Here is a 22,254-nt window from a genome sequence, read left to right on the forward strand (position 1 = left end):
AAATCAGAAACTAATCAAACATGATTTTAAAAATCTAGCCTCTCTTGGTATCTTTATTAGAAATTAACAAGCTTTATAAACTAAATATTTCAAAGCTTTAAAGTATACAAGTTTTTCATACCAAAGCATCATTTAAATCCGGGACTGTCTTTTAAAAACTAATATATTTATGTCAACTTTTAAAAGTCAAAGGACAGAAACTCTACAGGAGGAAACATTTAATAGTATATCCTAACAAATTTCGATCTATAAGATATAAAAACACCTTAAATTATAATAAATAAAACAGAAAACTTTTATAAATCTATTAAAAGACATGGCAATATTTTAACTCTTAGTTTTCTTATTTTCAAGAACTAATATTCAACAGGCATTAAACTGTGAATAATTTTATCATCTAACAAAAGGCGGAATAGCTACAGTAATTTTACTTTCTTTTTAACAGCATACACAGAGAGACAGAGAGAGACAGAGACAGAGACAGAGAGGCAGAGAAACAGAGAAAGACAGATCTCTATCCTGAGAAACTTTAGGAAAAATGAATTTAAGGCTAGATGTATAAGTTTCACTTATCAATGTGAGGTTATCAAATAGGTGTGCTTGTGCAGGGATTCCAAGTCCTCCTAGATTACTACTTACAAACATACAAGTCTCATAAAATTTAAATTAAGACATACCATCATCTTATCAAATAATAAGCCATATATGAATGTATACAAAATTACAATAAAATTGTTGAATATTAGTTCTTGAAAATAAGAACAAAGCTAAGAGTTAAAATTTTGCCAGGTCTTCGAATAGATTTCTTTTTTAAAAAAGTAGATCTCTTCTGTTTTAATTATAATAATCAGTGTGTTTTTATATTTTATAGCTTGAAATCTGTAATATTCCTGTTAACATTCCAACACTTTAGAATATCACTTCAGGGACACTGTTTTCTTGTAAACAATGTATCAAACTGCAATACTTCATTCCTTTAAGTTCTTCTCTCTGTTCATTGAAATACCTGACCTTGAATTTAATTCATTTTGAACTGTTTTTCATTAACAAAGTTTGCACTTTTAAAATATTTGAATGATTGGATCTCAGCCATGTCCTAAGCAGTGTTATATCAACTCATAGCTGATGCGTTTATATTTATAATACTTGAAACACATCAAATGAACTTTCCAAAGTAACTTCATTTTAAAATTTATATACATAACGCTTTAATAGCCACTAGTTTCATTATTGTGTCATTAATATCTACAATATAATGTAATTTTCATATGCACTCTTTAAAATAGGTTTCTGCTTTAAATAGAATGGCATCTAGTTATAAGTACAGGCATGAAAAATCGTTTCTAAATCAGACCTTGAAGCTCTATAATTTCAAACTCACGTCATGTAGAAACCATAGTGCAAAGAATGTAAAAGCTTTGGTCTTTTTATGGTACTGTAAGATTTAAGTTCATATAAATAAAACTAAGAGCAAATTAGTTTTTTGAGAAACCACTGATCGTGTGTGAGAGCGGTGTGTGTGTGTGTGTGTGTGTGTGTGTGTGTGCGTGCGTGCGTGTAATTAAATACTTTTTTAGGTTTGAGATATAGCCTAATAACTAAATGCACCATTCATTTTCAGAAACAAGATCAAACCTTAGTGCCTGTTACACATTAGCAATCTGCTCAAATTCCCACCTACTTGCTCCTCCTAGTGGTTGTTACTAGAACAGTACTTCATTCACAGCCACCTAATACTTTCAAGCAGTAACTGAAAGGTGAGTGTGTAAATTTTATGCTACAATTACTCAATTTTTTAAGAACTTACTTGTAAATTCTATTACTTTTCAAATGCATTTGTGTTGATATTAAGACAAACTGATACAGGTCATTAGTAGATTATTGTAAGATAAATAAGCACAAGTATTTACACATACAATTTGAAGTAAGTTGCTATGGTAAAATTTTTATTTCCTTTGTTTAAAGAAATTATTTCAGTGAATAATAGAAATATCACTTCTTGATCAAAAGAATTTAATAATGCCGTTCTCGAAATTAATGATTATATAAATGACTTCTACTTTGGGTTTGTTCTATTTTTTTAAAGAACTGAAAAGAGCCAAAACTAGATGTGTCTCTATGTCTTAAAACACCATTTAAATTACTTCTATGACCCCCATGTCTAGAAACATCTATGAATTGGAAAAAATGGAAAAAAATTAGCACATACAAATAAGTTTATGCTATGCTGAAAAGCCTCTTGCAAAACAGCCAGTTTTCAACTGAGAGGCATCACTAATTTCTTGTGAGCCACTTAAAACTTGTGAAAGATCTAGAAGTGTTAACCTACTATAAAGACTTTAAAATTAAACTAATTTCTGTTGTTATAGATTATGCAAAAGAGTGTAATTCAAGAATATTCTAAAATGTATTTTCTGGAAAGTGTAATTTAAAGCAGTTCACAATAGTAGGAGCTTTTGTCTATAATTTTCAAGAAGTCCAGAAAAACTGCAAAATACATACCCTTAGCCAAAACTATTGATAAATAAGACTAATATCCTGGCTATATCCTATTTAAAGTGGATAGTTAAGATTAACAAAGTCCTGTAAAATGTTAATTATTTATTGCTGTCTAAAATCTCATAGTGAACTCACTAGACCCTAAAAATTAATTTTGACAGGTGTATCCTCTGACTTCTGACACGGGGGAGGGGGACACTGGAAACATGCCAAGCAGTGTACTGTGACTAACTGAACTCTGCCACAATTAAACCTGTACTGTCTGTCCCAAACCCAATACATGTCCATTTTCCAAAAGAGGCCACTGACTGTGCACCATACCACTATGGTATGTCAAATCAATTTTAATTAATGTCAATAAATTTTCCATCTGTTCTGAAGGCCCTCTTACAGAGCCTTTGTCAAAAAACTAAAAGCATTCTTCCTGCCTACGTGACACAACATTAAAACCCTTTAGGTCTAAGGAACACATGAGCAGAGCTACCAAAATCATTAATCATTAATTTTGTAAACCATTATGCTTCATCTTTAGAGAACGACGCCGAGGGACATGCAACTGAACCAGAAAGCGAGGAGTCAAGAGCAGCATTGACTCAGGAAGTAACAACAGTGTTCCTGGCCACAAACATCTGTTACTATTACTGGATATTTACAAAATGCTTCAGTGGAGAAGAAGACACTGCTGCTTTGCAAAAATGACCTGGAATACTAAGAGGTCTCTGTTCCGGACTCACCTTATGGGTATACTTTCTCTAGTGTTTCTTTTTGCTATGTTTTTGTTTTTCAATCATCATGACTGGTTACCAGGTAGACCAGGATTCAAAGAAAATCCTGTGACATACACTTTCCGAGGATTTCGTTCTACAAAAAGTGAGACAAATCATAGCTCCCTTCGGAACATCTGGAAAGAAGTAGTTCCTCAGACTTTAAGGCCTCAAACTGCCTCCAATAACACAGAGCTATCACCACAAGGAGTTACAGGACTAGAGAACACTCTCAGTGCCAATGGAAGCATTTATAATGAAAAAGGTAGTGGACATCCAAACTCTTACCATTTCAAATACATTATCAATGAGCCTGAAAAATGTCAAGAGAAAAGTCCATTTTTAATACTATTAATAGCTGCCGAACCTGGACAAATAGAAGCAAGAAGAGCTATACGGCAAACTTGGGGCAATGAAACTTTAGCACCTGGCATCCAAATTACACGGGTTTTTTTGTTGGGCATAAGTATTAAGCTAAATGGCTATCTTCAACATGCAATTCAAGAAGAAAGCAGACAGTATCATGATATAATTCAGCAGGATTACTTAGATACATACTATAATCTGACCATTAAAACACTAATGGGTATGAACTGGGTTGCAACATACTGTCCACATACTCCATATGTTATGAAAACGGACAGTGACATGTTTGTCAACACAGAATATTTAATACACAAGTTACTAAAGCCAGACCTGCCTCCTAGACATAACTATTTTACTGGCTATCTAATGAGAGGATATGCACCAAACAGAAACAAAGACAGCAAGTGGTACATGCCACCAGACCTTTACCCAAGTGAGCGCTACCCTGTCTTCTGCTCAGGAACTGGTTATGTTTTTTCTGGGGATCTGGCAGAAAAGATATTTAAGGTTTCTTTAGGTATCCGTCGTTTGCACTTGGAAGATGTATATGTAGGGATCTGTCTTGCCAAGTTGAGAGTTGATCCTGTGCCCCCTCCCAATGAGTTCGTGTTCAATCACTGGAGAGTTTCTTATTCAAGCTGTAAATACAGCCACCTAATTACCTCTCATCAGTTCCAGCCTAGTGAACTGATAAAATACTGGAACCATTTACAACAAAATAAGCACAATGCCTGTGCCAATGCAGCAAAGGAAAAGACAGGCAGGTATCGGCACCGCAAACTACACTAAAAGACTATTTTTGTTCAAATGTGGAATCTGTAAATAAGCATGTATAGTTAAAAACTTAATTATATACATAGGACAAGTTTTAGTTCAACTCATCACATAAAGGAATTCAAAGCTTTTTTTTCAATTTCTGAATAAGCTAATTCATACAATTACAAATTATGACAAAAAGGTATCCCAAAAGAGTCTATTTAAATAACTGTATAAGGAGATTCTCTATATTAACATGCAGTAATAAGCATGCATACATAAATGGTTGAAGTCTTACATTAGGGACCAATACAATGTATCTGCATACATTTTCTATATAAATCTTAAGAAATGAAGGCAGTAAAAAGATTCCTAGATTTACATTTGATTTCACAATATAACTAAATGTAAATAAGACAGTACTATTGATTTTAAGGCAACTTTGTAATTGTGCAAAGAACAAATTTTCTGACCTGACTCTAGAGTTCTAAAACTTTATACTACATGCAATAAGATTTAGTTGAGTTATTCCATAAACTCATTTATAGGATTCAGGTGTTTGAGCAATGCAATTCTCATTCAAGAATATACTTTTAAAATAATTTATAATTATTTTAATTTCTTTTATTAATACTTATCTATACTGGGAAAATTATTTTGACATGATGTGATAAATGTGAAAAATTAATGTGTCTCAGGCTCAAGCTTTTATAAAATGAATTATTAAAGGTATCAAAATAGATAAATGTTGTTTCCTCATTGGTATTAAGGGTCAAGCCCATGTAGTTCAATGAATTTTGCATTTAGACTAAAATATTACACTCTTGGGGAGTGCTATTATCTTCAACTATACTTGACTTCAAGTATGTCTGTAAAACTGAATCATGTTCCTCTAGCTGAAATACAAGTAATAACATAACAGCACAGGGGTGATATGCCGTTTTAAAAAAGGAAGAAAACAAGGAATACAGATAGTCATTTTATTCAATGTATTTAAAGATGTTTATCTGTCAAACAGCAACATATAGGAAAAGTTTATATTCTGAGAACAGGTGTACATAAGACATTTAATCATTTTATGGCACTTAATTCTTTTTCACTGTGCCAAATTCATAAGCCTTCAGTTTTTAATTTGGTAGATGACAAATAGTTTAATTTGACAGATGACAAATGTTTGCATCACCAATTAAAAACCATTTAGGGAATGGTGGGGAAAAAGCTACATATGTTTGTTAACCATTTGCTTTTAGAGTGGAAAATATACTTAATGCATTTTTATCAAGGTACTATTGTTTTTTTTTAAAGTTAAACAACAAAGCCCTGAACTGAATGTTATACAAATATTTTCCTATTCTGTTTAGCCCTATCATGAAATTTTAACATCAATAAACACAAGCCCACTAACTTTGAAATAGTGTATTCTATGTAAATTTATAAATTTTAATTAAGTCAGAATATCTCTCATCAGAATTCTAATGATCATTTTTATCACTAAATCTAGTATGAAAAGATAAATTGCCAGAAGCACAAAAAGCTTTATTTGTTGGTAATACAGAGTTGTACTTATATTAACTGTACACTGCATTTGCATGTAAGAAGCCTAAGTATTCTATTCCACACCAAACGATTATGAGCAATCAGCTATGAAACATCCACCAGCTCTTAGCTAATGTTTATTTTTCACAGAATTTATTCTATGTAATTGTAATGAACAGAATTACCTCACAAAAATATATAGAGAGAGGACAACAACAAACTATAGCAGTGATCAAAGACAGGGACCCTGTCAATGTACTGAGTCTCTCTGATTTATACCACAAAGGTTTAAAATGAAAATGGAGAGTATATGTTTGTGAGCATTCCTGCACAGGTATGTAAACAAAAACAACAACAACAACAACAACAACAAAAATCCTAAGTGATTTTTTTCTAAGTAATATTTAAAAACTATAATAGTATAGGATTACTGGGTTTAAAATACTGACTTATAAAACAAAGATTTCTTAAAAATACTTAAATGCTTACTATCAGGATCAATTTAAAATCATTTCCACTGATTTGAAAAATAATAATAATCTAATGATGTTCTGAGTCCTTAGAGGGCATTAAACCAGTCAAGTTATTAATGTCAAAAGTTTGTACTTTTGCCTTTGGGGGAGCACATACTAACATAGCTCAGCACTTGGAAAATACAGCAGGAAGAAAGGGCGTTCAAGGAAATTTTAGGTTAAACAATACAATCCTAAGAAAACCACCAAAACTTACTTTAAAATAAAAATCCTATTATTAATTTATTTTTATTTAATTTTCAACAATATAAATGCTACCTTTATAAACTGCTATGTCTCACCAGTTGTTAATTATCTTTTTTACCTCAGTACTATGAAATATTTGTATATAAGAAATGTTTGACTCATTGAAATCAAATGACTATATTGATTTAACCAAATGAAAGTTTACAGAATCAACTGTGTAACACTATACTCAAAGTGTTAATAGACATTTCAGAAGGAAAATGCAATTTTTTTTGCCTTCAGTATTTGTTTAGAAAAAAATTCTTCAATGACTAATTAATTTGCATTTTCCTTAATGTCTTTCATGCATATAAGCAAAAACACATACACCTAATTGGAACTTTTCAATTCCCAAAAAGTATATAATAATAATAACAACAACAACAACAACAACAACACTCCACAGTATTTACCGACTGTGGAAGCAGTGTATCTGGTACTGATAAATAAGAAAAGGGAAAGGAAAGGACATTTGGTCCCCTGGTTGTTTTCTCTTCTTTGCAAATATTGGTGATTGGTAACTTTAATTTTGAAAAAATTGGGCATTGCTGTTTTAGGCCTGGGTTACATCTGTCAATAGCAGGCAAGTGACACTTAGGAATTTCACAACTGATAATTGTTGCAGACAAATATGGCAGTGCATATATTTATCCACTAGACCACTTCTCAACTACTAATATGTGGTAGAGTCAAAGCCAACTCACCTGATTAAGTCTAGCCAGGAGTGGTAGCACACACCTTTAATCCCAGGCAGAAGCAGGTGGATCTTAGCCTGGTTTCAATAGCAAGTTCAAAAATAGTCGGCACTGCATAATAGAGAGACCATGTCTCAAGAGCAAACTGAAGATACTATCATGCCTGTTTCCTAGGCACCCATAAAGTGGCAAAGAGAACTGACTCACACAATTGTCCTCTGACCATTACAGGTGTGCTCCATGACACTTGCACCCCTCCCCCCCCACACACAAAACATAAGTAAATAGAATACAAAAAAATTTAAAGGAAAAAAATAGATCCCAGATGATATAAAACACAGTACTAACTACTTAAGCAACTTAAGCTTTTTAATGACTACTTTATTAATTCATGACATCGTAATCCGAAAGAAAATCCAAAATGAAGATGAACGTAACAGTTTTTCATAACCAAGCAAAAATAATTTCTACCAAAATTAAAGGCAAGCAAGGTATGGAGAAGTCTGCTTATACTATAGTTTTGGCTACGTGGTAACATGAGGCACAGGTCAATTACTAGAGCCCTGTAGTTCCAGATCTGCCAAAGCAAAATAGTAATACATCAAAAAATAAGACAAAATAGATAAAAGGCAAAACTTTAGAAATAAGTGAAACATAGCCTTATTAAACTCCCCTGCCAATTAATCAGGATACAAACATAGTTTGGAGTACAGCTCATAGTCTACAACTACATGGAAGAATCATGATCTTAGAGAAATGAAAACTGGCTATTTTTTATTCGTGTTTTTGTCTATTTCCAGTCAATGAGTATCATTTAGACTTACACTGTATCTTTTCTTAAAGACTTGCTTATTTTACTTTATGTGCATGAGTATTTTGCCTGTGTGCACATATCTGTGCACCATGTGCAGGCCTGGTGCCATGCATCTCCTGAAACTGGAGTTAAGAGTTGTGAGCTTCCATGTGGGTGCTAGGTGTTAAACCTGAGCCCTCTAGAGGATCAGTCAGTGCTCTTAGTGGAATAAATGTACTTGTAAGAAGGAAGCACATAAGGTATGAGCTTAGATAGAGGAACCCTCCTTTATAGCCTCAGAGGAACTCTTATGATACAAAGAATTTAAGTGAAAATTTTAATTTCAAGATTATATTAGAAATAGCAATATAAAAATATTATCTAACATTTCAAAAGCACTTTCTGTCTACCAAAATACTGAAATACAAGGGAGCCTCAATGGTGTAAAACATTTTTACTAAGTGAGGTAACCCAGACTCAAAAGGTGAATCATGGTATGCACTCACTAATAAGTGGATATTAACCTAGAAAACTGGAATACCCAAAACGTAATCCACACATCAAATGAGGTACAAGAAGAAAGGAGGAGTGGCCCCTTGTTCTGGAAAGACTCAGTGAAGCAGTATTCGGCAAAACCAGAACGGGGAAGTGGGAAGGGGGGGGTGGGAGGACAGGGGGAGGGAAAGGGGCTTATGGGATTTTCGGGGAGTGGGGGGCTAGAAAAGGGGAAATCATTTGAAATGTAAATAAAAATATATCGAATAAAAAAAAGTAAAAAAAAAAAAACATTTTTTAATTATATTTAATTAAGACATTTGGGAGACAAAGGGCAGATCTCTAGATGTTCGAGGCCAGGCTGGTCTAGAAAGGATGTACCAGGATAGCCAGAGCTATGTAACAGACAGACTCTGTCTCAAAAAAAAATTAATTAAATTATTTATTCTATCTGTGTTTACATGTGTTTAAGCACATGCCACAGCAAGTAGAGGAGAGCTGGTAGGAGTTGGGTTTTTCCTACAACCATGTGACTTCCAAAATAGAACCCAGGCCATCAGGCTTGTCCCTAGCCCAGTGAATACTTCCAGTGCTCAGGTTAAAGTTTCTATATACCACTGCCTTAAAAGAGACCACTTATCTTTGCAAATATGGTAAATTCTTCCAGATCTGGAGTAGGAAATATATCAGAATGCCAGAAGAAAGATATAGTATCAAGGGAAGAAGAAATTAATGAAGTCAAAATATTTTAAGTTTCACCTTCAAGAGGTAACCTACTAATAGACCTAAGATGAGATATCTGGGTAAGTACTTGAAATGATTGATGTGTAAGTTTATCTCATTATAGTAACAGATATACTATAAATGTGTCATAATATTATGTTTAATAGACAATAAAAATAAAATTTATTTTAAAATAAAAATGGATTTCAGCAACAAATTAATAAAACTCAGAAACATGTATAACTCTGAGATCACAATGATTATTAAAGAGAATTCTGTTCATAGGATACAAAGAAATCAACTCTGGATTCAAAAAACTAACAAAGAAAAACAAGAATGAGTTACTACTTTGGCTAAAACTGTAATTGAGCCAAAAATTAAAATGTAAAATATGTACACAAATATGTACATGTGTATATACACATTTATGTATGTATTCAGTTCCTGCAAACAAATCCTTAGACTTAGTTTCTATATTTTCAGCCACTATATTCTTTAATCATATCTTTTTGTTTGTTTGCTTACTTCTTTTTTGTTTGTTTGTTTGTTTGCTTGTTTTTCGAGACAGGGTTTCTCTGTGTGGCCCTGGCTGTCCTGGAACTCACTCTGTAGACCAGGCTGGCCTCAAACTCAGAAATCTGCCTGCCTCTGCCTCCCAAGCGCTGGGATTACTTTGCTTACTTCTAGATGGTAGTCAAAAGCTAACTGATAAAAGATACAGTACGAGCAGACTCTGCAGTAATAAAACCATTTCTAATTATCTATGGGGTTTCACAAAATGTAAGCCCACACCCACAGCTACTCTACACATGAACAAATTGGAGTAAAAAAGAACCCAAGAACAATTTATCTGTTAAAGAACGGAAGCTGAAAAACAGGCATAGGGGCTCATGACTTTAATCCAACATCAGGAAGGCAAAAGAGGCAGGAGAACTATGAAGTCAAAGCTAGCTGGAGTTGATAGCAAGGCAATGACTGGGAAAATAAACAAGTAGATAAACAAATAAAAATAAAATGCAAAGCTGACCATTGTCTAGCATTTTCATCTTTAGCCAAGCCTCAAAATAACTAAGTTATGTTACTCCTTGCAATTTTACAAAGCTAAGATGTTGCAATAAGGATATTTTTTTGAGTCAGAGCCAACCTTACTCTAGTTATACAATGTAAAATTATGAAGTTAGAAATTAATGAACAAAGGGGAATGATCAAGCATTTTACTCCTCTTTTTCTTAAAAGTTTGATCTTTAAGTTTTTTTTTTCCTTTCCATTATCAGAGATCTGGTCATACTTATACAACATTTAAAAAAAAAAAAAAAAAGGAAAGAAAACCAAAACGTGCACGCACACACTTGCATCTAGCAGTGCAAACAATTATTACACACTGAAAAGGAAAAAGGGAACCAGTAAACTTACTTTCTACGAAAATAAAATTCTTGAAGTTCAAAGTAAAATGTTAAGCAATTAACTGAGTGTCTGTAACTATAGGAACACTTAGCATGTATTTAAACCCTGTTTCTAATCTCTTATCCTCAAAACTGTCATGCAGATTAAGCTGCCTCTTGAGTGCTGGTGTTAAAGTCATGTGCCACTAAAACCACTGAGTGCTTTCTCAACACTCTCAATACATAGCTACAGACCATGTGGAGATACAGAAATTACCCTTACTAATAACTTCTGTTGTTACGGTCACATACTAACAACATGGATCACTAATTACAACCATCCACTTTTCTTCATCTGACCCATCTAATACACACATCATTAAAAACAATGCAGAGTCTGTGATGGTAACATTTCTGAAAGAGCAGCTAAAACAATAAGTGGTTTAGGTAATTACTTTTTCCTACAGACTTCATAACTGTTTCTTGGTGAAATAAACTAGTTACAGAGACAAAAGCCTATGTGTAAAATTCATACTATACAAAGGATGACTTGCATAGTTCCATGACAAGAACTAATGCAATGTAAACAAAAGGCCAATAAAAACAGTAGGGTGACCAGGGGTTTAGAACAGAAACCCCAGATAAAGCAGTCCCAACAAGCTATACCTAGTTCTCTGTTCTAATAAACTTAATGAGTACTGGGAATACTAAGAAAGAAAGCCCAACTCAAATTTTAGTCTCAGAGTTCTGATATACTTGTATATTTAAATAAGGGAAGACTTAGGGAGGCTTAAAAGATATACATATAACCACAGTTTCATCAAGGTGTGGACCCACTAAGGGTTTTATCAACTCCTACCTCATAAGAAGCTGTTAATCTATTAGTAGTCACTGTCATTTCCAATGAGACTAGTCTGGTTCCTAGAAGACATTCTGGTCTAGGGTACAATCTTCCCATGACAGATCCTACTCTCATCTTGAAAATGGTCTGTTTCACCTTTCCACCTTGTTGTTCAAAGTGACTGAAGGATGAGTGACAACTCATCCTTGTACCTGAGGTATCACTTGCTTATAAACAGACACTTCCTGAATGATTAATATATCTACCTGCCCGGTAAACAGGTGACACAAATGAAGGAGACAAATGAAAAATGGATGCAGAAAAGCCAGGTTTTCATCTTGTTTTAGTGACCATGATGGACTAAGAAAGGAGTCAAGGCCTTTCAGCAACTCCAGCTAATTGGTGCCTGTTACAGTACATATTTCCTGTACAGCAAATACATGTTAGTATATTTAGTTATCTACCATACTTATATCATCATTATTTTTATGAATGTGAGAAAGAAGGAAGAAGAGAGATGGGAGGAAGAGAAGACACAGAACATTACTAAAAATAGTTCATTAAATATTTCAAGTTTAAATATTTTTAATGCTGCTATCATAATAAAGCTGTGTAGGTGTGTGCTGTCCCAACATAATATAATCACATGTCTTTACTCATAGTTTTCTACAGTGATACGTTCAGTAATATTCAACTTATTACTTATATATGACTTTTGTATTCATTCTGAGTGCATTATAAATATTTTATACCATGATATAAAAAAACAAATTGCAGTGTTTTCTAACACTGAAATTGAGTTATAGAAGAAGGTAGTACTTAAGCTAACCCATTCATTTATCAAGTCGGTATGGATAAAGGATGAAAATGGAATCCAGAAAAAGATCCTTGCCTCTCTTTTACCGTAGGAATTAAAACAATTCAATGTGGTTAGCACAAAGATTAAAGCAAAGACATTCTACAACTTCTATCCTCTCTTGCAGCAAGTCAGATCTTTGGGATATCTACATTATAAATTTTAGTTACCTAAGGAACAGCTCTTGAACAGATCAAGCAGAATATGAAAACATATTAGTACTTAAGCTAAATTATCTATGTATCTAAAGAAGAAATATATTCTATCTGGAGAGAGATCAGTCAGAATAGGGAAAGCAACAACAGTAAATGCTGAGGAAGCCATTCAAACAGTGACCAAAGGAAATGGACAAAACACTGGCAACTTGAAAACCTGACTAACTTTATGTATCACAGGTATCTCCAAATTTGACACAATTATTTCAAGATCATCTTTTACATTGCAATGCAGCTAAAGAAAAGGTTATTTCTAGTTTAGCTTTCTGGGGATGTTTTGTCTATGTGGTGCTTGGGTTTGAACCCAGAGTCTCATATGCTAGGCAAGCACTTTATAAACCACTTGATCCTTACTTTATAAAACTGTAATTCTCTTTATCTTTAAAAGAGATAAATAAGGTCTCATTATGTGGCTCAAACTGGCCTCAAACTCATGACCCTCCCTCAGTTTCCTATGAGTTGAGATTACAAACAGGAACCACTACACTCAGCCTGAAGTTAAATTCTTAAAGTTTCTTCTTTTAATGCTAGAGTAACTTTTATATTGTATCACAGTTTATGATACATTATAATGCATTCACAGATTTATTATCAGAATGATGGGTCACTTTACCACTCCCTCTAACCCCCAAAGACACTATCTAACATTTTGTATGGCTTTATAGGATGCATTGTTGAAATCATAAGATCACATCATAAGCTGAATTGGGGAGGTTTTGTTTAATAACAGTAACAGAAGATAAAAATCAGTGACTTCTAAGATCAAAGAGCTGCTAAACTTTAGTTCTAAAACTTGATTAATTAAATCAATTAATTATCCACTAATTAATTCCAGAATATTTACAACAAATTCAAGACCTTAACGACAGAAACATAAACAAGAGAACAGAAACAACTATCTAAAAGTATCAAATCTGGAAAAGTAAATGATTACAAGATCAGTCATTTCCAGAGTTTACTATTTGTAGATGACAACAAAAGATAGATTAATTTGCCATAATCTATAAAAAGTTAAAATGGCCTATTTCACACTATGTTTTATTTCATCTTATATATTACTGGAAAAAAATCTAAATGCAAAGAACAAGTTATCTCAGGTCACTATAATACAAGCTCGACTGTAAAACTTATCCAGTTCTATAATACTTTTTCCAACAAAAGCAAAAGTAGGATCTTAAATAGTTTACATTTACAAACATTTCAAATACGTTTCTTCAATTTGTTCACCAAAAAAAAACCCCAAAACCAACAAACAATATTCCAAACTTCCAAGAATTTAGCTCCTAATTGTAAGATCTGTCCAGAACAGAAGCAATAAAAATTTTAAACGAGATACTTAAAATAAACATGAGAGCAGTCACTCACAGAGAACATGAGAAGCAGGAAAGACAAGAAGAACAACACTAAAAGAAACATCCATCAAGAAAAAGACCTGGAAAAGAAACCAAAACTTAGAATTAAAGATCAAATGAAGCTGGGCAGGATGGGGAAGGGGAGAGGGAAGGGAAGAGATGATTTAAGCACACAACCCAATGAATACTAAGACAAAATAGTAAGAAAATAATTTGAATGTAAGACTTATACAAAAGACAAAATTTATTGAAGATTTAAATTAATTTACAAACACTAGAAAACTGATACAACATACTAAAACTCAGCCATCAGTCATCAAAATATCAGAAACTAACTCCCTTATAAAGCACGTTATTAAATATAATAAATTTTGTCACATGAACAAAATGGTTCAGATCTTCAATTATGAAATAACAGAAATACTAAACATTAATGTCTATTCTTCTAAATAGTGAAGAAGTTCCCTGTCATTTAAAATAAAGTAGTAGCCTAAATGTTGGCTTATGGATTAGAATTTAACACTGAGAAATAAATATATTTAATATTGGTATCAAATTTACTCAAAGTAAATAATTAAAGCTGTGCCAATGCCAAGAAATAGAAAACAAAATTAAAAGTTTGGTGAGAATATGATAAAAGGAGAATATTACATTAAAAGAAAGCTAAAAACTGTTTCTGTGCAGACCCTGGAAGCAGACGTAGTTACAGCATGTATGAATGTCTGACTGAATGTGTATGTGCCCCATGTACATACCTGGTAGCTGCAGAGGCCAAAAGCAGACATTGGACACCCAGGAATTAGAGTTATAGATGACTGCAAGTCATCGTGTGCATACTCAGAAATGTACTGAGGTCCACTGTGAGGGCACCAAGTGCTCTTAAATGCTGAACCATCTCTCATCTCTCTAGGCCTAGATTAATTTTTAAGGATATGCTGTATATGTTAGTGACATCTTTAAAATTTAGAGGTGGTTTTGAGCAAAGAAATATTGACTATTGAATTTGATTAGGCAATCTTATCAGCAAAAGAACAAATGGATTTTCGATAAAACCCAGGAAGATACATAATCTAAAAGACATTATAAAACTTTTATATGCACTGAAATTCCCTGATACCTGTTACTATACTCTAGTCCATTTCCTTCACGTACATTACAACCTAAATGCTGCTTATGTTGAAAAACTATGTAATAATACATCTCATCTTAAAGCCTCTACCATAAAGAAGGTATTTATAACATGAAATTAGTACCCATTCACCATATGTGTTCACTCACAGCCGAACAGAAAAAGAGCAAGCTATGCACTAGAAGAGGAAATTTACAGAATTATGCATACATGATAAAACAAATTTTGCAATTAGTAAAATTAAATTCTGCCCTACAACTCAACAACCCTGACAATGCAATTCAATATATTCATGTATATATTTGAACCCCAAAACAAAAAACCTAATGCTTAATATGCTGAAACAAACAGTCTAGTAAATCATAATAGAAGGTTTTTAATCACAATATGGGCCAAATCTATAGCCAACGTCACAATATTTTTAAAAAAAAGAGGCAAAATAAAGCAAGGGCAAAAACAAAACAAACAAGTTAAAGGGGAGGGAAGAGAGATGCTGCTTCTTGTACAAGATGGTTTTATGTGTCAACTTGACACAGGCTGAAATTATCACAGAGAAAGGAGCTTCAGTTGGGGAAGTGTTTCCATGATTTTTTGGATTGGTGGTTTTTTGTTTTTTTTTTGTTTGTTTGTTTGTTTGTTTTTTGGAGACAGATTTCTCTGTATAGCCCTGGCTGTCCTGGAACTCACTCTGTAGATCAGGCTGGCCTCGAACTCAGAAATCCACCTGCCTCTGCCTCCCAAGTGCTGGGATTACAGGCCTGTTCCACCACCACCCAGCTGAAGTGTTTCCATGAAATCCAGCTGTGGGGCATTTTCTCATTAGTGATCAAGGGGGGAAGGCCCCTTGTGGGTGATGCCATCCCTGGGTTGGTAGTCTTGGGTTCTATAAGAGAGCAGGCTGAGCAAGCCAGGGGAAGCAAGCCAGTAAGAAACATCCCTCCATGGTCTCTGCATCAGCTCCTGCTTCCTGACCTACTTGAATTCCAGTCCTGACTTCCTTTAGTGATGAACAGCAGTGTGGAAGTGTAAGCTGAATAAACCCTTTCCTTCCCAACTTGCTTCTTGGTCACGATGTTTGTGCAGGAATAGAAACCCTGACTAAGACACTACTAGAAAAATTGAGAAACTGCTATACAGAAACATGTTTTGAATACAAAAAGAAAACTCTGCTTCAAATTTAGTGATGGCTTCTTAAAACAATCTGTGAAAATGCAAGTCTAATTTTAAAATTCTTGGATAAAATATTAGTATGTATATTTAATATTTAATATTAGTGGGTTAATATTCATGTAATAGCCAGGAAATTTATAAAGTTCTCTTTCAAAAGCTTAAGAGATACGGGGTTTGAAGGGATTGGTCAGCAGTTAAGATCCTAAACTGCTCTTATAAAGGGCCTTTCCTAACATCCACATGGTAGTACACAACCATCTTGAAATATTGAATCAAATTGTAAAAATTAGCTCAGGTGAAATATTCACAAGCAATATAATACAGAGCAGGCTAAAAATATAGCACATGAAATCTTGTTATGTGGAAGTAATATTTCTACAACCTATAAAAGTCCTAAATACTATAATTTTCTCAGGAGAAAAAAAAATATATATATATATAAATAAATGACATTTCTTCCTAAACATCTAGGTCCTAACAGGTAAATAGTAAAAGGTACCCTAAGTTATCAATTTATATGAAAACTTCTTTGCAATTACCCTCTCTGCTATAGTATAAGGATCCAAAACTATAACAAAAACACCACATGGATTTGGAAAAAATGCATTCTCTTAATATGTAAATTAGCTACTCTTGGTAACATGGAATAAAAACTGTATCATTAGCCAGGCGTGGTGGCGCAGGCCTGTAATCCCAGCACTCTGGGAGGCAGAGGGAGGCAGATTTCTGAGTTCGAGGCCAGCCTGGTCTACAGAGTGAGTTCCAGGACAGCCAGAGAAACCCTGTCTCGAAAAAAACAAATCTAAAAACCAAAAAAAAAAAAAAAAAAAAAAAAAAAAAAAAAAACTGTATCATTGAACAAGTAATAGTAAATGCATCAATAAAGCTATAACCAATATTGGGAATACTGGGAATGCTCAGCAATATGCTCCTTAGCATGATTACGACTCACCAGTTTCTTAGATCCTAAACAGAACAGTGATATAAATTCTTTTACCTTTACTACCAAATAAAAACAAAATTTTGTGGCTCAATGCCAGGATTGACTGTAAAGCCTTACATTTTTAGTGTTCCCAAAGTACTTGGCTTCTCCTTAGCCACCTGGCACATGCTTTCTTTAGATCAGGGATTTAAAAGCACCTGGGGCTACCAAGGTTGACATAGAGATAGATAGAAGACTGCTGAGTCCTCTGACAATCTAAAGAAACAAAGTGAGCGCGACCATTGTGGATATTCTCTCAGGAGACTATAAAACTAGTACCACAGAAGGAGCCTAACATAGTGACCGCTTATGATACTCTTTTAAAATGCAAGTAAAAGTTGAGGTTACAACAGATTACTAATAACATATATTTGGGGCAAACTTTAGACCAACAAAAAAATGTTTTGCATATGGTTAACAAGATGTGTAACAATGTGCTGGCATTTGAGAACATCGGGCCACTAATTCTGAGAAGAAACTCTACTATAGACAAATCACAAAATAACTCAATCTTTTAAACCTTTCTGTTTTCCAAGCTCTTCCTTTCAACACAGAGCTTTTAATCTTTATTTTTCTTTACTATACCCAATTTATGTTTCCATGCTTCCCTCACACCTAATCAAATGAAGAGTCATGGGCTGGTGAGATGGCTCAGTGGGGAAGAGCACTGACTGTTCTTCCAAAGGTCCTGAGTTCAAATCCCAGCAACCACATGGTGGCTCACAACCATCCCCAATGAGATCTGACGCCCTCTTCTGGTGTGTCTGAAGACAGCTACAGTGTACTTACACATAATAATAAATAAATCTTTAAAAAAAAAAAAAAAAGTCATCCTCAAATATTACCTCTACATACTTGTTTACTATAATTTACATTTTCAAGTCACTCACTAACTCTTTACCAAAAGATCTAGTTCATCCCTTTGTCTCAGTATCCAGAGTACATGACATATAGGAGGCATCCAAAAGGTTATTTAAGAAAAAGAAGGAAGTCAGCCTGTCTACTTCAGATAGCCCAAAAGGAAGAAATCTTTGGGAGTAATTTCCCTACATTGGCTGGTCTAAGAACTAGACTCAAATCCAGAACATTACTGCTACTACACTGTAAGCAGAAAAGAACGAATTAGTCAACAAAGATTAATAAAGATTATAAAAACATAGAAGCTATGTATGTCTATCTGCTTTTAAGAATTACAATGTAGATGACATATTGAGTTTTCTATTACCTGAAAAATAATGGTATTATTATTATTATTCTACCTCCATTTTCTATTTTCTAAAAATGTTTCACAATAAAATATTTATCTTAAGAACTTACTATACCCTACACCTACTGGAGTAATTTAAATAAATATGTTAAAGAAAAGTAAAATGTTTCCTCAAATATGCACAGTGCCTGCCACCATGCTAGGACATGCCTTTAATCCTAACACTACGGAGGCAGAGGCAGGGTCTCCGTGAGTTTGAGGATAACTGATCTACATTATAAAGTCCAAAACATCCAGATTATGTAGAGAGATTCTGTCTCAAACAAACAAAAAAGGAACAAATCCTTGCCAGCGTTTCTAACCTTTCTACATAACCTTAAATAGGTTAGACAGAGGCAAAGAAGTGATTCAACATGAAATTACCAAATCCCTATGAACAAGAATAAACTCTAAGTACATCTTATTTAAAGGAGGAGGAGGAAGAAGAAGAAGAAGAATATATATATATATATATATATATATATATATATATATATATATATAGAGAGAGAGAGAGAGAGAGAGAGAGAGAGAGAAATGATCCTTAAATCCTCAATGTATCTTAATTACTATATAATAAAATGCATTCACAGGTAGCTTTTTTTCCTTGTTTGGGGTGAAAATGATACTGGGATAGCAGTTTCATTACAGAGCTCCAGCTGGCCTGGAAACCGCTAGATTGACCAGGCTGATCTCAAGTTTACAGTGATCCTCCTAGCTTCTGTATCCCAAGCATAAGGAATACAGATAGCGTTACACACACTAATGACATTTTTTTCTAATCTATGAGGGTCCATTCACAAATTACATATACTATAAAAATGTACAAAACATGAAAACTAAAGAGGTTTCAAATTTAAACTTCATAGATTCTTACTACTACTGAAGCAAAACACTAATATGTGAACTATAGGAAGAATTTTCCTCAATTCATTCTACTTCGAACCTGTAACTTTAGGCTAACTTTTTTAGAGTAAATTCTGTGTAATATCAGTTCTTTCTAAGAGTATTCCCGTGAAAAATGAGTAAAAAGAAAACCACAGTGAACACAGTTTTCTTCCAATAACCCCATGTTTAAAAAAGCATCTCTGAGTAAAGCTGCTATAAAGACACAGCTAAGCATGGAATGGCCTAACAACTTGTGGGTCCTTGCCCAGAAGTGGTATAGGTGGGTGCTTGGGTAGAACTAGTCTAAATTTTCTGAGAAGCCTCCAGACTGTCTTCCAACATGGTTGTACAAGATTTCAGTCCCACCAGCAGTGGAGGAGTGTTCCCCTTCCTCCATATCCTCGCCAGTATATGCTGTTGCTTGAGTTTCTATCTTAGATATTCTGACGGATATTAGATGGAATCTCAGGGTTGTTTTGATTTGCATTTCCCTGATGGGTGACTTTATCTGATACTCTAGCAGTGGGGAAATGGGATCTAAAGTGGCTACATCCTGCAGCCAGGCAGAAATCCCTACTGGAGGGATAAGGATACCAACCCACTCACAAAACTTTCAACCCAAAATGTGTCCTATCTACAAGAAATGCAGGGTCAAAGATGGAGCAGAGACTGAGGGAACAGCCAACCAATAACTGGCCCAACTTGACACCCCCACCCCAAGGGCAAATGCCAATTCCTGACACCATTAATGATACTCTGTTATGCTTGCAGACAAGAGTCTAGCATAACTGTCTTTTGAGAGGCTCCACCCAGTAGCTGACAGAAACAGATGCAGAGGCCCACTAGACAGAGCTCCGGGAGTCTTCTGAAGAGTTGGGGAAAGGATCCAAGCCCCGGAAAGGATAGGAACTCCACAGAAGACCAATAGAGCCAACTAACTAGGACTCTTAGGGGCTCTCAGAGACTGAACCACCAACCAAAGAGCACACACAGGCTGAATAAACCCTCCTGGAACCCTGCACATACGTGAGTCTCCTAACCACTGGAGCAAGAGTTGCTCCTAAATCTGTTCCCTGTCCATGGATTCTGTTCCCCTAACTGGGTTGCCTCACTGGGCCTCAGAGGGAGAGAGTGAGTCTAGCTCTACAAAGACTGGGATGTGTCAGGGTGGCTGGGTTCCACCCTAAGAGGAAAATGGGAGGGAGATGGGGAAGAGACTGTGAGGTAGGGACCAAGAGAAGTGGGGGATATCAACTGAGATGTAAACTAAATAATTAATGGAAAAAAATTTACATTTCTCTTCCACAAAAAACTATGTTTCTTAAAGCTCCATCTAAGAACTCTGAGTACATTTGGGTACCTTGAACTTCTAGAACCATCAATGTCATACCTAAAGTACACATTGACATATCTAAGTCAAAGGTTAATCAGAAGCTAGGTGAGGCAAGACGTACCTGAACACCAGTTATGTGAGACAGAAGGAGATCTCTGACCAAGAAATACAAGGCTAGTGTGATCTACAAAGTGAGTTTTCCTTTAGAGAGTTGGGGCCTATGCCTTTAATCTTAGCCAAGAGGCAGACACAGGTGAATAATCTAAGAGTTTGAGGCTATCTTGGTCCATATAGCAAAATCTAGCTAGCCAAAAAAGCAATACCATAATATAATTTTTTTAAAAAAATGAGATTTCCCACATCAGGAAAAGAAGTAGTTAACCACAATTTACCACACACATGTGTGCCTGAGTGCATATGCACACAGAGGCCTTAGATCTCCTGAAGCTATAGGTGCAAGCTGGTGTGAACTGCCAAACCTGGGTGACAGGAACCAAACTGGTGTCCTCAGGAAGGGCAAAAAAGAGCTCTTAACCAACCATTGCTCTAGTTCCTCAATACCTTATAGTTTATTATCAAAACACTTGCCATGACTTTTATTTATATAAAGTGTTTTTGTAATTTACAGCTATGACTACTAAAACATAAGCCTGTCTAACACATACAGAAAAAAGACAATGTATAAAAATTATTAATGTACTAATTTAGTTGTACATTAATACAACTTGTAAAGATAACTCTGTTCAAAGTTACAAAGATCAATCCTAATGTAGGTCAATCCGAATCTCAGGAATTACATGAACTAAGAAATCAAACTTTTAAGAATAACATCAGCACCGGGCGGTGGCGGGGCACACTTGTAATCCCAGCACTCTGGGAGGCAGAGGAAGACGAATTTCTGAGTTCAAGGCCAGCCTGGTCTACAAAGTGAGTTCCAGGACAGCCAGCGCTATACAGAGAAACCCTGTCTCGAAAAAAAACAAATCCAACAAACCAAAAAAAAAAAAAAAAAAAAAAAAAAAAAATTACATTAGCAAACATGAATCATACACATAACAGAAAGGAAGTCATGTGTGAGTGAGCAATGAATCCTTTTACATTTAATATACATTTGTCTGTTTTGATAGTGTAAAAAGTTTTCTGAACAGAATAAGGTAAGAAGTTGTTGAAGTTCACAAATGATAATTTCAAAACAGAAAAAGGAAGGAAAAAATTCTATGTTGGAAGAATGAGTTTGAGAAATAACTAAAACACTTATTATTTGTCTATGTATTTTCTTTCTAGTAAATACTCAATCAGCACATAAAAGTAGAAGAATCAAAGCCAGGCATGGTGGGGAAGACCTTTAAGCCCAGTACTTGGGAGGCAGAGGCAGGCAGGTATCTGTGAGTTCAAGGCTAGTTTGGTCTACAAAGCAAGGTCCAGGACAGAAAGAGATACATATTGAGACCCTGTCTTAAAAGAAACAGCACAGA

At 34.6% G+C, this 22,254-nt stretch overlaps 2 protein-coding genes across 2 annotated transcripts in view; one reads left to right on the forward strand and one right to left on the reverse strand.

The window, feature by feature from the left end:
• The window catches only part of Cdc73 (cell division cycle 73), a 109,519-nt gene that overhangs the window by 49,708 nt on the left and 37,557 nt on the right, over window positions 1–22,254 (reverse strand). The window lies entirely within an intron of this gene.
• B3galt2 (beta-1,3-galactosyltransferase 2) lies at window positions 3,040–4,418 on the forward strand. Its single transcript, XM_052199862.1, has one exon. It carries the CDS (start codon window positions 3,156–3,158, stop codon window positions 4,416–4,418), a length of 1,263 nt encoding a protein of 420 aa, XP_052055822.1. The 5' UTR covers window positions 3,040–3,155.

Source organism: Apodemus sylvaticus, chromosome 12, assembly GCF_947179515.1.
Source record: "Apodemus sylvaticus chromosome 12, mApoSyl1.1, whole genome shotgun sequence".
In the NCBI taxonomy this organism is placed as follows: domain Eukaryota; kingdom Metazoa; phylum Chordata; class Mammalia; order Rodentia; family Muridae; genus Apodemus; species Apodemus sylvaticus.